General features: G+C 47.9%; 1 protein-coding gene across 1 annotated transcript; it reads left to right on the top strand.

Annotated features, from left to right (window-relative positions):
- Positions 1 to 647: 647 nt before the first annotated feature.
- FAM20A (FAM20A golgi associated secretory pathway pseudokinase) lies at positions 648 to 15,955 on the top strand (the record flags this gene model as incomplete). Its single annotated transcript, XM_034789266.1, is given in 7 exon segments — positions 648 to 740; positions 5,617 to 5,732; positions 7,044 to 7,224; positions 7,779 to 7,888; positions 9,320 to 9,401; positions 10,018 to 10,077; positions 13,864 to 15,955. Coding segments are annotated over 7 exon segments (907 nt in total), but the record flags the coding sequence as incomplete, so codon positions are not given.
- Between the last annotated feature and the right edge of the window lie 1,054 nt (positions 15,956 to 17,009).

Genomic DNA, 17,009 nt, shown 5'->3' with positions numbered 1-17,009 from the left:
CGCGGGGTCCGCGGGGCCGGGGGGTCCGCGGGGCCGCAGGGGCCGGCAGTGCTGGGCGGGCCGGGGGTGGTGGGCCGGGGCCGGCACCCCAGGGCCCGAGCCGACCCAGGCTGGAGCCGCCGGGGGGCCAGCCTGGGCCGCGCCTCCTCCCCCCACACCGCCCCTTACCTGCTACAGGCTTCCCGCGACTCAAATGTTCGCGGGAAGCAGGGGAGGGGGCGGAGACTTTGGGAGGGGGCGGAGTTGGGGCGGGGGCGGGGCTGGGGCGGGGCCGGGGCCCCTGGGGGTGTCCTCCATTTGGAGGCACAAAATATGGTAACCCTATCTAAATGCAGGCACAACACCTGGAAGCACCGCCCACCTCCTGCCTCTCTCCGTGTGTCTGCCACTCCAATAAGTATATGAGCACTGCTCCATCCAGTTGTTGCTTTTAATCATTCCTGGCCCATCACCAGTGTCTTTTAAATGACGGCTGTAGCCTGATGCTCTTGTCCTTTGGTGAATGTCGTTAGCACAAGCGTTGCAGGTCTCTGCTGGTGCATTGGGCTCTTCTGTAAAGCTCACTTCCCACCTTGCTCCCAGGTTGCTCCCATCCTTCCCCGGGCATGTTCTCCTGGCCTGGTTAGTAACCCCTTCATTTCTTTCAGACAGGAACGAGAGGAAGAGACTCCAGAAGATTGTTTCTACTTCGTTGACTTTCAGAGGCACAATGCGGAAATAGCTGCCTTTCACCTCGACAGGTACTTGTGCCCAGAACACAGAGCTTCTGAGTTACTCCTCTTCTCGCTTCCTTGGGAGAAAAGCCATTAATTCAGTGTCTAAAAACCCACAGTGGCCTGGGGGAATCCAAGTCATAGTATGGGCCTCCTCCTTCTTCTCATGGATGTTAATAAGGGCCAGAGTTTTAAGGGTATTTAGGCGCCTAACTCCCATTGAAGTCAAATTCTAGGCCGAAGAGCGTTGATGTGAGGAAGCAGGATTGGGCACTGCATGACTTGAGCAGCTTTTTGGCCAATGTCAAGCACAGTGTCAGTCTAGTATTTCATACATCTTTCACTGCGGGACTATATGGATGCAAATCCCAATGGAGTCAAAGGAAAGACCCCTATTGACTTCACTAAGCTTTAGATTAGGCACGTGCATGACGACGGACTGCATGATGAATTACCTGCTGCGAATGGGTCAGTGGCTTGCTAGCCTGTAGCACTGGTGAACTGTCTTGTTTCTCTGAGGCAACCACCCCAGCAGGGAAATCAGAGGAGGAAATGAGACAGAGGGTCGATAAGCACGTGGGGTTTAATAAGTCTTTCCCTTTTCATACCCCCTTCCAGCCAAAGACTTCCAAGCACTTTACAAATGCTAATTCATTCCAACTCAGAGCATCGACTCTGTGAGGCAAGAAAATGTTTCCTCCATGCTATGAATGGGGAAAATGAGGCACAGAAAGGCAGGACTAGAACTCAGGAGTCCCGACTCCCAGTTCACTGTTCTGGCCAGGCCACTCTCTCTCCCATCGCTAATCACAACCTCTGCTCGCCCTAAACTCCAAACGGTCGGACGTTGTCCCCTTCCTCCCTTGCAGTAGCTTCCAGCTACAACAGAGCCAGGGTTCTTGAAATGCAAACCCTTCCCTCGGAGGCTGACACTGGTTTGCAAGATCTGGAAACAGCACTGGCTGTGTAATATTGCTTTAAAGTAGCTGCGTGGCTGGACTCCATTCTGAAAACCATCAGCCAAAAGGGGATACAATTAGAATCCCAGCTGTTATCGTGCGTCCTCACTGCACAGATGGAGCCAGATTTTAGTGAGTCTTTATTTGTCCAAAACTCCGGTTGAGGTCGACGGCCCTTGATTATTAACCTGCAGCATTTAGGTCCAGATCCAGATTTCAAACCCCTCCACGTCTGGGAGTGTTTGGATCCCACGTTTTTAACGGCGGTTTGAAGGGATAAAAGGCCATTTGCTAAATCCAGATTTGTTTCCATTTTCGAGTCAGGCCCATTTCCAAAGACCATCAAAAGGGACAGCTTTGCATTATGGGAAAAAGCTGCAGCGGCTCCTTGTGCCTAGTCATTACACATTTTGGCCCTGATCCTGAGACGTGCTTGATGGAAGTCAGTAAGAATTTGCAGCGGCCGAGATCCTTTTGGGATCAAGCCTTTAATCACACAGAATATTCGGCGTCACTTTTGCTCGCTGAGACAGGAAACAAACACCTAACAATGCAGGAGAGTTTGTTCCGTGAGCTGCCACTTCAGAGGGAAATGCAGAATTGCATTAGGCCTGTTTTCATACTGTAAATTCTCCAGTCCCTCTGAAAGTGAATTCAAAGTGCTCACTGATCTCTAGTAAGGCAGAACACTTCTTTTCAGCCCTCCCCTTCTTTTCCTGGAAGTCAAGTTCAATTAAATAGAGGCTGGGTGACAGGGGAGAGCCTTTCATCTCCGAGTTACCTGTCCAAATTTGGCAGTTTCAATCCCATGTCTATTGGAAGCCTGGTATAAAATGAGCCAGTGGTTTCAGTCCAGTTCCAAGTAGCCACATGTCCTCATTCCAAAAGCAGCCATGAGTTGGCAATCTTAGCAGAGATAGCGCAGACTAACTAACCCTAGAGGTGACTCGCCCTTCTTAGCCCTCCAAGTGGTCTGTCCCGGTTAGGGCTGGGGGCCGTTTGGCATGTATATCTTTTTTGAGATGGGGAGATCACATCTGCACACAGTATTCAAGATGTAGGCGTACCATGGATTTATATAGAGGCAATATGATATTTTCTGTCTTATTATCTATCCCTTTCTTAATGATTCCCAACATTCTGTTAGCTTTTTTTGACTGCCGCTGCACATTGAGTGGATGTTTTCAGAGAACTATCCACAAGGACTCTAAGATCTCTTTCTTGAGTGGTAACAGCTAATTTAGACCCATCATTTTATATGTATAGTGGGGATTATGCTTTCCAATGTGCATTACTTTGCATTTATAAACACTGAATTTCATCTGCCATTTTGTTGCCTGGGCTCCTTAAGTAGCTCTTAGCAGTCTGCTTGGGACTTAACTATCTTGAGTGGTTTTGTATCATCTGAAAATTTTGCCACCTCACTGTTTACCCCCTTTTCCAGATCGTTTATGAATATGTTGAATAGGACTGGTCCCAGTACAGACCCTTGGGGGACACCACTATTTACCTCTCTCCATTCTGAAAACTGACCATTTATTCCTACCCTTTGTTCCCTTTCTTTTAATCAGTTACCAATCCATGAGAGGACCTTTCCTCTTATCCCATGACAGCTTGCTTTGCTTAAGAGCCTTTGGTGAGGGACCTTGTCAAAGGCTTTCTGAAAATCTAAGTACACTATATCCACTGGGTCCCCCTTGTCCACATGCTTGTTGACCCCCTCAAAGAATTCTAGTAGATTGGTGAGGCATGATTTCCCTTTACATAAACCATTTTGACTTTTCCCCAACAAATTATGTTTAGCTATGCATCTGACAATTTTGCTCTTGACTATAGTTTCAACTAGTTTGCCCAGTACTGCAGACAGGCATATCAGCCTGTAATTGCCGGAATCACCTCTGGAGCCCTTTTTAAAAATTGGTGTCACACTGGTGTCATCAGCTTTGTTTTATAGATGGTTAAACTGAGTCCCAGAGAGGTTAGATGGCATTGAGGCACAGGGAGTCTAGGTGCATCGCTCCAGGTCACAGAGCAGTGGCAGAGCTAGAAATGGAAAGAACTCATTTCTCCTGACTCCGTAGCCCGGAGTTTGAATGATCCAGCTACAGGCCTAACGCTATGATGCCTGCCAGGCAGGAGAGAGAAGTGCCAGGCAGGGGAGAGAAGCTGCGGCCCCGTGCCTGCCAGGGATAGTGAGCACCGGCGCCCGCAGCCCTGTTGTTCTCTGTCCCCAGAAGGCGCAGGGCCGCGGCTTCTCTCCGGCTTCAAGAGGAGCCGCGACCCCGCGCCTGCTGGGGACAGAGAGCTCCAGCGCTGCGGGCGCCGGTGCTCTCTGTCCCCGGCAGGCGTGGGGCCGTGGCTTCTCTCCCCTGCTGGGCACGAGGCGGCGCACATCAATGCACCGCCTTGGGGACCACTGACGGGCTTGAAACCCCGCTATACCGCGACCCCGCATTGAGCACAATGTAATTTTTTGGACCCCAAACATCGCGGTATAGCGGGGTTTCACTGTACTTGAGTTGGAAAAGGTTCAGAAAAGGGCAACAAAAATGATTAGGGGTATGGAATGGCTGCCATATGAGGAGAGATTAATAAGACTGGGACTTTTCAGCTTGGAAAAGAGACAACTAAGGGGGGATATGATAGAGGTCAATAAAATCATGACTGGTGTGGAGAAAGTAAATAAGGAAGTGTTATTTACTCCTTCTCATAACACAAGAACTAGGGGTCACCAAATGAAGTTAATAGGCAGCAGGTTTAAAACAAACAAAAGGAAGTATTTTTCCACAGGTTGATGCTGTGTTGTGTGAAACTCCTTGCCCGAGGATGGTGTGAAGGCCAAGACTATAATAGGGTTCAAAGAAGAGCTAGATAAGTTCATGGAGGATAGGACCATCAATGGCTATTAGCCAAGATGGGCAGAGATGGTGTCCCTAGCCTCTGTTTGCCAGAAACTGTGAAGGGCAACATGGGCTGGATCACTTGATGATACCTGTCTGTTCATTCCCTTTGGGACACCTGGCACTGTCCGCTGTTGGAAAACAGGATACTGGGCTAGATGGACCTTTGGTCTAACCCAGTATGGCCGGTCTTATGTTCACCTGCCCAATTTTTTAAAGTGCTTTGAAGTCTGAAGAGGAAAGAGGCTAGATAGGAGGGAAATATTGTGTTTTTTTTTTTTAAGTGATTGCTAATTGACAAGCTAAATCCAGTTTCATGTTTGATTCTTGGAAGCTGAGTGCATTGCTCAGTGTTTGCATCATGGCATTTCTGATCCTGCCCAGTGGTTACTGACTCAGGAATCAGCAATGGTTTTCCACTCCCAGAGTCATTAAAAATTCCCTCAGCCCCAGGCCGCTGATTCTCCGAAGTGAGATCAGTGAGATGAATCAGCTGAGACAATAGGCTAAGTGGCTCCTGGTGTGTGCGAGTCCCTCCCAGTTTCCCACTGTCTGTGCTGTGCTGTAACAGGTTCAGCCCATCTCTGCAGAGTGTCAAACACAACATTGTGCAGGCCCTTGGCAGTCACCCTTGAAAGAGACAACAGACTCATATAGATACACGATCAACTAGCTGAGGAAAAGATGCTTAGAATTACAGCAGATCCTGGATGGAATAGCCAAAATGTCTCCAAACTCTTACAAGGCCCAACTGTCAAAACGGCAAATTCCAGCTCAGACCTCTTTTGATTTGGAGCGTAAAATGGGCTTGCATATTTGCTAGAGATCACACAAGAAAGATTTGAATTGGGCGGTGCTGTCAGACTTTTAAAAAGAAGCGTGGTTTCAGAATGGAAACAAGCCCCTTTATATGGAGTGGGGTTTGGATTCAGTTGCTGGACCGCTTTCCCAGCCCTACCATGTGCTGAGAAATCATCTCCCTTCCCCACCTCCTGGACTCTGCTCCAGGACCCTTTGATTGACACGTTTTCGCTTTTGCGACAGGATCCTGGATTTCCGACGGGTCCCGCCCACGATTGGAAGGTTGATCAACGTCACCAAGGATATCCTGGAGGTCACCAAGAATGAAATCCTACAGAGCGTCTTCTTCATTTCACCCGGTATGTGAGTGAAGGTGCAGAAGCGAGTTCCTTTTACGAATACATTCCTCAGTACCAAGCTGATGGGGAAAGAGGTGTACGCAGGAAAGGTCCAGAGGAAGTGTGTGCTAGATGCTGCATTGGAGAGATCAAACTCAGCATGACTCATGTTTATGATAATACCTCTATAGCGTCTTCCACTGAATCAGGGCTGTGTAGTGAATGAGGCTGTTGTGTTTAGCGCCCCTGTCTCATTTGTGGCAGAAGATGGAAGGTGTGTGGTGAATGAGACAGGAAGAGAAAGGATGATTCCATGGTTAAGGCAGTGGAATGCTGGGCTGGAGAACTGGATTCTATCCACGTAATTAAAGACTATATTGTAATGCACATGCACAAGGGGGCTGAATTAAGCACAGGCAACTCTAAATCTGGCATCTCCTAACTTCTGAGTACTTGACTTGGCAACCTTAATAATGTTCTGTTAGTGTGGTTTGGTGTATGTAACATTATTATGTAGCTAGTTAGAAATGAAGTGGGGAATAACAGGTGGGCTATACCCACTGCTCACAATCAGATTCCATCCTGTAGTGGGCAGTGGTGTGTGTGTGCGTCTCTCTCTCTCTGACATTATGACTTGCAGTCTCTTCAACAGGTAGAGAGGTAAATCTTCAGCTAATGTAAATTGTTAAAAGCTCCATTGATTTCAACTTACACCAGCTGAGGATCTGGTCCAGAGAGTGTTTTGCTTCCATCATTTGCAACTTTCCTACAGGATTTATTCCCCCTCTGGGGGTGCCAGAACAGGGGGGACCAGAAGGTCATGGCTCCATCACTTTTTACTGTCCGTAAGGGTGAGGGGGCGGAGAGGAGCGAGCAGGGGGTGGAATCTTGGAAGAGGCAGTGCAGGGGCAGGGGCTCGGGGAGAAGGGGCAGCACAGGGGAGCGGGGATCAGTAGCCCCTCACTTTTAAGGAGTGTCCACCACTCCTGCCCCTCACAAGCGCACACACAGAGACATAAGCCAGTACTGTATGCAGTTGACTACAGCTAACGCTACAGCACACTGTAACAGATCGGTGGCCATCTAGGACTTCCTGTTACAATGCTAAATATCATGGCCACTCAGAACTGCCTGGCAACACTGAGATCTTCCTGATGCATAAACACCACTTCCAGCACCTGAGTTAAAGGTGAATCTCTATTGGGTGGTGGCAGTGTAGGGCCTATGACCCAAAGCAGAGCCATTCCAACCCCACCCAGCAGAGGGCAGTGGTGCACGTATACAGTAGCCAATTCATTATATTAACTAGCTGGTTCTCCGTTCTTCCCATAGCCAGCAATGTGTGTTTCTTTGCGAAGTGCCCGTACATGTGCAAGACGGAGTACGCCGTGTGTGGGAACCCTCACCTGCTGGAGGGATCCCTCTCCGCTTTCCTGCCGTCCCTCAATCTGGCCCCGAGACTCTCCATCCCAAACCCCTGGATCCGGTCCTACTCGTTTGCTGGAAAAGAGGAGTAAGTGGGTAAATGCTGCAGCTCGGTGCGGTGGACGGAGGCAGAGGAGTAGCAAGAAGGGGGCGAGTGATCGTGCCCGGGGGGGAGGAGCAGAGGCCAAGACCCAGAGGCTGCCTGCTTGTAGCTTACCACCTCCTGATGCCTGGGCCTGGTGCAGAATCTCTCCCCTCCCCTCTCTGGCAGCTTGCTATTAGGATGGTTTGAACTCAGCTGAAGGGGAGTGCGGATTGGGGGATATCGCTGCTGTGGCCAAGAGACAAGCAAATCTGCCAAGCAGGGTAGCCAGCTAAATGTGCCGGGCACTGAGAAGCAGTGTGGGCCAAACTCAGCCCCAGTGGAAGCAGCTGGCACTCGTCAGCAGAGCCGCTGCTGCCCATGCCAGCCTTGAATCTAGCCCTTGGCATCTCAACGCTGCCCATTCTCCGGGCTCACAGAGTCGTGGCAAGGCAGAGCTGGCCAGGGCAACCGCGATCACATTCCTGCCTTCGAGTGGCTCCCGGAGGATGTGTTTGAGAAGCCGCCTTGCGTTCACGCTTCCCCTCTGTTTCCTGTAGGTGGGAAGTGAATCCACTTTACTGCAACACGGTGAGGGAGATTTACCCCTACAACAGCGGCAACCGGCTGCTCAATATCATCGACATGGCCATATTTGACTTCCTGATAGGTATGATGGACAGAATAATAATGAGCTCCTGCTCCCTCCCTTCATCTCCTTCACCTCCTCCCTTCATCTCGTGTCTTTCTTCCCTTCCCCCCCCCCCTCCCCCCCCCCCCAGTAATTCTCAAGGACACTCAGTGCCTCAGAAGCTGGTTTTCCAAATCTTACTCTTGCTCTGTAGAGAAGATTTGAGAGACTCGCTGTCTTCAAGGCTCCCTTCTCATACCGCAAGCACACAATGCCCAGCCAACACACAGCCCCTCGGTGACCCTATGGACACAGGCAGTGCTTAATTTGTAATGAACAAGGTACCGGGGCTCAAGCAGATTTTTTACATTCATAACTGACACAGCAAGCCCAGAGGTGCCGGGGCTACGAACTGCCGCGCCCAGAGGTGCCGGGGCGCAAGGGCTAAGGCAGTGGTTTTCATTATCTTTCTTTAGTGGAGCTGCCTTTGCAATAGCCTCGGTGGGTACATGTCTCCTCAGCTCATCTCTGCTTTATCAGCTCCCCTCCCTGGCTCTCTTTCCTACTCATCATTGGCCCCTGGGTATTTCTCTTGCTTAATTTTGTCGCTTTCCTGTTTGGTGGCATCCCCTCCCCTGCTCAGCGGGTGGCAGTTGATTCGCAGTGGGGCCAGAGAGCACAGAAGCACGAGAAGGTCCCTGCAGCCTGACCCGTGTGAGCTGTGCTAGGGCAGCGACAGGAGCTCGGGGATGGGGGCCAAGCAAAGGAGGGTAAGCTTTCGTGTTTGCAGTACAGGATCCGCCGTCCTTCTGCAGTCTTCCCCCTTGTGGTCTTGTCTCACTAATCAGACCCTGGCTGCCAGGTTGAGGTCAACTGACGTAGAAGTTTATAAGAAGCGCCACTATCCTTTCATCCAGGAATTTCTATGCCCTCCTCACTATAATACCTGAGCGCCCTTGGCATAGACAGATGTCCATCTTCCACTCACCTTACAGGAGGAAGATCCAGGAAAGGGAGCCTGACCTAGCGAAAACACAAATCCTGGAGTTAGCAGTTCTGGGGTTCATCCCCTTAGGTGACTCATTTCACCTCACTCTGTGCCTCAGTTTTCCCATCTGTAAAATGGAGTTAATCTCATAGATTCTGAGACACTGTGGTGATGAGGGTCATATAAACACCTCACTAGCCAGCAGGGAGGTAATTTCATTACTGGTGGTAAAGCACTTTGAGATGAGATCCTGGGATCGGGGGTACTAGGGGAGAGCAGACTATTACTACTGTCAGGTAACTCCAGGCCTCTTGACTCACAACTGGTGTTGCACAAATACCTAGCCAGGTAACTCTTGCTCAGTGCGGGCCTGAAGAATGACATAGCGGGAGAGTTTTCCCCCTGGCCAGTTCAAAGGGGTACTCAGTCACTGCTCAGTGCATGGCAAGAGCAATATGTTCTCTTTCGCTCTCTCTCCAAAGGGAACATGGACCGTCATCACTATGAAATGTTCACTAAGTTCGGGGATGAAGGCTTCCTCATTCATCTGGACAATGCCAGAGGGTAAGGCCCACGCCCCAGCAATGACTTTTGGGGCACTGGAATGTGAGATGGAGACACAAAGCGGGGCTGAGTGCCAGGGGGCCTGAGAGTAGGCAGACAGTGCTGGGGGTCAGATTGTGCTGGGGGGACGTAAGTGTGGTCCAATGAAGCTGGGGGGTGGGCAGATGGTCCAGTGGTTCAAAAGGGCAGATGATGCTGGGGCCACGGGAGGGGGCAGGCCTCAGGTGGCGCTGCCTATGAGTGACTTGATCGCTGCCCTGACATCCTGGAATGTGTATCTACATTTACTTTGGGAGAAGAATTTGTTGCCCAGGAAAATGAAGGGCGTACTGCCCACGAACGCACAATGGGGATTCGGCCTACCCCTGCCCAGCATGCTCTAACCTGTAACATCCCTGCTCCTGCAGGTCCTGGCATCTCAGCCTTTCCAGCACGCCCCATGGCCAGTTTTGTTTCATTCTGTTATGTGAACCAAGGAGCAAGGGTCTGATCCAGCCCCGGTGTTGAGTGCCTCCTCTGAACACTTCTCAGATAGGATCGGACCCTCTAATCACAGCTTTGTGCCTGGGGCGTTGGTGGTAGCAGCGGTTCACCCTTGCCTTCGTTTGTCCCCTAGCTTTGGAAGACATTCCCATGATGAAACCTCCATCCTGGCGCCGCTCTCCCAGTGCTGCATGTAAGTGAGATGGCAAGCTTGGTTAATTGTACTTGCTAGCCAGTCATGCTAGGGTAGTCACCTGCATTACCCCAGGGGAGTCTGGGAAGAGAGCGGAGACATTATTATACCATTATGCCCTACACGACTATAGGATTCTATAGTGTTACCCCGCACTGTACCATGCTTTACAATGCTGCAAGATACTATAGCACAGTGGTCACCAACTGGTGGATCAAGATCGACTGGTCGATCCTGGAACCTCTGACCGTCGATCGTGAAGTCTGGCTGCTAAAAGTCCAGTAGCACAGCGGGGCTAAGGCAGGCTCCCTGCCTGCCCCGGCCCTGCCTGCCGAGTCCTGGAAGTGGCCAGCACACCCCAGTGGCGGCGCAGCCCCTGGCGGGGCGGGGGGAAAGAAAGGGGAGGGGAGGGGATCTCTGCGCTGCTCCTGCCTGCAACTCCCATTGGCCGGGAATGGGGAACTGCAGCCAGTGGGAGCTGCGGGGGCGGTGCCTGGGGCAGCGGGTGGGGCCACGTGTCCCTCCCACCTCTTTGAAACAGCCTGAGTACAGCCATGCTTTTGTAACGCCAACAGATGTTGGCGGCCAGGATCAAACCTGGGACCTCTGGCGCTTACTGCAGGAGCTCAAAGACACCTCTCTCTTAGCCAAGGCTGTTGCAGGCTCATCAATCGCTACCTGCTCTAGGTGCCATTAGAGGGGGACAGAGTGCCACACCCAAGGAGGCCTGGGTTACACTTTCTTCCCTAGAGGTTGAGTAGCTGATCTGTACATAGGCTTGGAAAAATTGGATTTTTATCAGTCAGTGCCCACACACATTGGTTTCTGCGTGCATGTGCATGGTGAAATCAATGAAAAAATATTTCCACCGCTACTAATCAAAATGTACAGATAGGCAACGTCTGAAAAATGCTGCTTGAGAAATTATCAGGGTTTGAGTTAAGGCTGTTTACTCTGTCTATTGTGACGGGTGACAGTGTCAAATTGTGTTTTAATATTTATAAAGCATTCGCTTTTTGAACCTCACCCACTGCAATAATTATTGTCTGACCTGCCCCCACCATAATTTCATTCAATGGTAAAATCAATACAAATCAGGGAACAGAGGCTTAACACCCACTATTTTGCCCAACTGTGAAAATTTTAAATCAACAAAAAAAACTAAAACACTTCAAAATAAACCTCAATCTCCATCAAAATGATCAACAAATAAAGGCATAAGGTGAATTTCAGACCCCATTCTTTAGAAGCCTGCCCGTAACACTCGGACAATCTCTGCCTTTTAAAGACCTGGGAGAATGTTGATATAGTTAATCAGTCTGGTTTCCCCCTCTCCAAGTTATTAAAAAATCCTCATACATTTTACTCTTTGAATCCTATCTCAGCTACTCCCTTATCAATTCACGTAAATCAATAGCTGAAAATTAAATTAAAGAGCCATGGTGAGCGCTGCTGTTCCCTGTGGTTTTTCTTTAGGAAACATTTAACCTATTTCTTTACACTTGTATTAGCCAGGTCAAATGTTAAAAGCAGCTATTGCACCTAGCGAGACTTTTAATTTACAGTCTGACGATTTCAGTAAATCCTTCCCATGGATTTCTATTCTGGGTGGTTGAAATTAACTACAGCTCACCGCTTTCCCAGACCTGCAATATCTTCACAACTCCATCAGCCACAGGGCATTTTTAATTTGGTTCCTTTGTAAAATGTAGTGGGTACAAGATCTACCTTCCAGGAGCCAACTAATTGCATCATAGAGTAAGAAAGCAACTCAAGCACCTGTCAGGATACATACCCATTGTGTCTTCTATTTTATTAAAGAGGATAAAATGGCTCTCTAGGAAAGCACAAAAGTGACAGTCATACCTCTTAGGGCCAGAATGCTTCCTTCTGATCATCTAGTCCAGTGGTTCCCAAACTGGGGTTCGTGAAATGTTACAGGGGGTTTTTGGGAAAAAAATCCCTCATGGCGGACAGAGCTGTCCCTAGGGACCCCGGACAGCACGGGGCAAGCAGCCCGGAGCCCCTGGACTTCCAAGAGCTAAGCGGATCAAAGCAAGCACATCTATCACACTGAGGAGATTTAAACGTCAAGATTCCTTATAAGAAATGGAAAGGGAGGTGGATATTTTTTGTTGTTTTTAAAATTAAACAGGCAACTAGTATTGTTTTTAAAATTACGAAGAACAAGTTTAAGCTTTGTTGTAACATGCGTTGTTTGCCTGGACTGCTCAACACCTGAATGCTTGTGTAGGAGGAACTCTTTGAGATGGTTTCTTAAATAGTTTCATGCTGTTTCACATCTGATACTCCAAGGAGCCTTGTCTTATAACAGGCTTATTCAAAGTGATACCAGCTACGCAAGTGAGATCTTGGAAGAGTATTGCTGTTTTCATAATGTAATAAAAATACTGTAATCATAAATAATAATTGATAAGTAGTGTGTAATAAGCATATCAAAAATGAATGGTTCCAGAAATTCTCCCCTCTACCGGAGTATAAATGATAAAAGCAGTGATCTTGAAAATATGAAAACAAATTTTATATTTCCAAGATCACTGTTTTTATCATTTATACTCCAGTAAAGGAGACTATTTCTGGAAACATTCATTTTTAGGAGGGGGCTTGCGAGACTTGACATTTTAGTGAAAGGGATTCACAGGCTGTTAAAGTTTGGGAACCACTGATCTAATCAGATTTCCTGTAGAACATAGGCCAGAGAATTTCACCCACTCATTCCCGATGAAGCCGAAGAACTTGTGGTTCCACTAGAGCATAAGCCATATCCTCAAGATGGAGTAAAATCGACTGATTTCAGGGCCAATTTAACCCAGCTGAGACTCTGGCCTAAGTTTAAAGACATCCTTCTGGAATGAATGACTAATGGAGAAGCTACCAGCTCCCTTAACCAGCTGCACCAAAGTCCAGTCCCCTTCACCGTTAAACATTAACATCTTAGTTCCCCTTTGAGTTTTTTCGAACTTCAGCTTTGTGATGTGCCTTTGTCTATTAGACTAAAGAGCTGCTGGAGTTAGGTAAAGGTATTTATACACATAGGTCAAGCTATGCTCTAGTCCAAGATGTTGCTGTTACTATCACTTACAAATTGCCCTCAGTATTTTTATAGCTATATAGCAAAAGAGGTTCCCTGTCCTAGCTCAAAAAATCTAAAGCTAAGCAGAGAGAAGACAGAGTGGTACTTGGCTACCTTGCAGGGCTTCGGTTGGTAAAGTGCCTAGAGGTTCTTAGCTCAAATCTCATATAGCCACGCAAACACGAATCATTGCTACACTTCTGTTACATTACATACTGCAATATTTTAAAGGAACTGAGGCCTGGTCTACCCTTGGGAGGGTTGGGAGAATCAGTCTAAGTTACACAACTTCAGCTAGGTGAATAATGTAGCTGAAGTTGACGTACTTAGATCTACTTACCGCAGGGTCTTCACTGCGGTAGGTCGAATGCTGACACTCCCCCGTCAACTCCACCTATGCTTCCCCGAATCAACAGGAGACCGCTTGATTTATCGTGTCTTCACTAGACGTGATAAATCGACCCCCACTGGAGGTAAGTGTAGACATGCCCTGAGTGTTCTGCAACTCTGTCCATTCCCATCTAAAACACCACTTTGTCAAAAATACTTTGACAAAAAAAAAAAAAAAAAAAATTATGAAACCCATTCTAGCCATCGTCCACTAGCAAATTGCTGGGCTGACACAGCAGCTTACTGCTGGGAGGATACAACGAGTTGGTGTAAGAGTCTGACCTGAGTCCTTGTTTTCCCAGAATAAAGAGGACAACGTTATTACACCTGCAGCTCCTGGCCCTGCCGGAGTACCGGCTCAGTGATGTCATGAGGGAATCCCTCCTGCTGGATCACCTTGCACCTGTCCTCACTGAACCTCACCTCTTAGCTTTGGACAGACGGTTGTGGCTCATCCTGAAGACCGTGGGGAAATGCATAGATGCACATGGAGAAGACAAGGTTGTGGCCAATGACACCAAGCAGGTGGAAATGCCCTTTTTTGACAGAGTGACACCAACCAGCTAGAGCCTTAAATTCTTTTGGGGGCAGGGAAGAGCCCCTGGGAGCCAGCAGGTGAACTTTAATTGCTGATAATTTTCACCTACACCAGCCTGTTGGATTGAGAGGGGAGGCTCTCTGGAAGGGCTCAGATTCTTACTGGGCTTTTATGGTGATTGCCCCACTAAAGCTTCAGTGCATGGGGTAAACTTTTGCCATGTACATTTGCAGGCCAGGGGCTGACCACTACACTCATTCCATGAGCTGCTGTCCTTCAGTGGAGCAGCCCAGACGCATCTGCCCTGTAGCTGCAGGGCATGCCGCTGGTAAGAGTCTGGGCATTGGCTCGCTGTACCTGCCCAGGAGCTGCATCCTGTCCTTGAGATGCCCCAAAACTGGATCCAAGAATGAAGCTGGAATAAAGCAATGCTGAAAGGAAAATGTGCTTAGGAGGGCCAGGTTCTGTGAGAGAGTTCATGCCTTTGAGGCAAAGTGGCCTTCATCGCGTCATTTCCTGTAGAATGCTAGGGCAGCATCTGTCACTTTTAAGTCAAGAAGGCACATGGGGCCAGCTCGGCACCACCTGTCTACTATTCATGCAATCAGAAACACCTCCATCAGCCTTGGGGAAAATGACAAGCAGCTCCAGGTGAGTTGCGTGTCACAAGGCCCACTTCACAGAGCCAAAGATTTGAGTTTTTCAGCTGGCATTATGGGGGTGGGGAGGAAGAGAAATCATGCTCTGGGTTGTAAAGGACAGGCCATTTAGCATTCATGTTATTTAGGCCGCTGCAGTGCAGTTCTGCAAAAGATAAAGAGCTTGACAAAGATGCAGCACTGTTAAATCCACTCAGCCGAGAACTGGGCTGCTAAGCAAGGGGCTCTCTCTCAGGTTAACGTAGGCACAGAATAACAGTGTTAAAAACCAACATTTATTTAAGCAGTTGTAAGGCAGTCCATCAGAACACAGTGGAAGCTAGCAACAGATTGAACTCTGCAGAGGTGCTAGAGAGAATCAAAAAGTATCGTAGGAACTGGAGACCAAAACAAAACATGCCAGCTCCTCAAAAGGCCTGAGATAAACTGTCCTCTTCCCCTTGCCTCCCTCGGGGGAGGCTTAAAAATAGTTTGCTAATTGAACCTTTACCAACTGGTTCCATTTTTTAAGTTTTCAGAATGAGAGAGCTGAGCTTTTTTAGTAGCCTAATGAAAGCAGTTGAGAACTTGACAGTTATTTTCCAATGGATTTGTGCCAAATTATCACCACCACTGTATTCTGTGGTGTGCTTGATAGAATGTTTGACACCTGTCAGCTGAGAATTTGACTCAGATTGCATTTGATGCATTAACCCTTTGCAAACAAGACACATGGATTTCAACTAGCGTTCTTAACCAGCTTTCAGCAAGCTGCCTCAACATTATAGTTTTGTTGCTAGCTGAAGTTTGCCATTTTAAGCCAGTGTTTTCAGTAGTGATAATGGGTGCAAAATGAAGATTAACCTCAACTCTAGCTTATCAAGTCTGTCCCCATCCCGCCTACCCTCCCCAAGGGACTGTACTTTAAATTTACCTAACTCCAGAATTATTTTTAAATTGGCTATATGTCAACATACTATAACAGGTCCTCAGCAGACTGCAATTATCCTTTGGAGTAATCGGAGTAGTGTTTTGGCAAAGCTAACATCCTCTCAATGATTCTCTGGCAATTAGCTAGTGGTAAATCTTTGCTTCCCTACTCTGGGTTAGCAAGACCGATCCCCAGTTGTTTTTCTGTTTGAGGAAGTTTGATTTGTTTTGTCTTTTATTAAAGATTCCTCCAATATTTTAATGTAATAAAGATAAGAAACCAAAGAATAGGTGCCTGGCTTGAGTCTTAATTCCATCAAGCGTTTCCACTTTTCTACCAAAGCAACTCTGTATAAAGCAGTTAACTAGTTCTCTATTTTCAATCAGTGCTCAAAAGAGCTCTGCATACTCGTGGGGGGTTCCCCACTCTCCTTTACATTGATTCTAGTAGAGCAGAGAATGGGTTAAAATAAATGGACTTGAGAGATTTAGCTTGCAATGTAGTGTAGTTATTTCAATGCAGGTCTTGATGTTCCCAAAGTCAGATCTCCCTCTACTGGTGATTTTAGTGCAAATGCATCAGGAGGAATTAGGGCTGATCCCTTGCTCTTAAAATGTGCTCCGAGGCTTCCAATCAGCTGCTGATTTCACCAGGGAAAATAGACAGGAACACCCCTGGCTGATTACCCAGAAGCCACCTCCACCGATCCCAGATGCTGAACACATCAGACCAGATTTTCCTCTCACCCGTAGTGAGTCTCCAGCCGTCAATGGTGTTACTCCTGCTGATGTGTAAAGCAGGAGTGAGTTAAGAATCACACCCACCTTTCTTATTTCTTTTCACGTGCCCAGCAAGACATGCACATCTAGTCAAAGTTTCTATTTGGGTCACGTATGAGACGACAGTGGACAATTTAGAGAAGCTTATGAGCTCCAATAATGGAGACCAGGTCAACAGTTTGCTATCTTGAATGGGGTAAAGCGAGGTCAGTAGTAGCTAGATTAGGGGAAGGGAGAAGAGGCACAAGACACAGATTTTACAAGCATTTATTCTATTAGATGTTGTGTGCACCAAATACCTGTGAACAGATTGGAGTCAGACAACTGAGAATGGTCAGGGCTCCAAAAAAAATCAAGATGTTATGTGTCCAAGAGGAACAGCTTTGCTAGCTATATAAACAGACCACAAGGTAACTGCTGTGAAGGGAATTCTCATCTGTGAGAAGCTGTGATTTGAACTCAAGTCTGCAGAGGTAAAAAGCTAATGTATTAAGCTACTTAGCTTCCTACAACTGATTAACAATTCATCCTTGAACACCACAGCAAAATAAGATACAAGGGG

This window comes from Trachemys scripta, chromosome 14, assembly GCF_013100865.1.
Source record: "Trachemys scripta elegans isolate TJP31775 chromosome 14, CAS_Tse_1.0, whole genome shotgun sequence".
Classification (NCBI taxonomy): domain Eukaryota; kingdom Metazoa; phylum Chordata; order Testudines; family Emydidae; genus Trachemys; species Trachemys scripta.
This window is presented reverse-complemented; position numbering and strand designations above follow the sequence as displayed.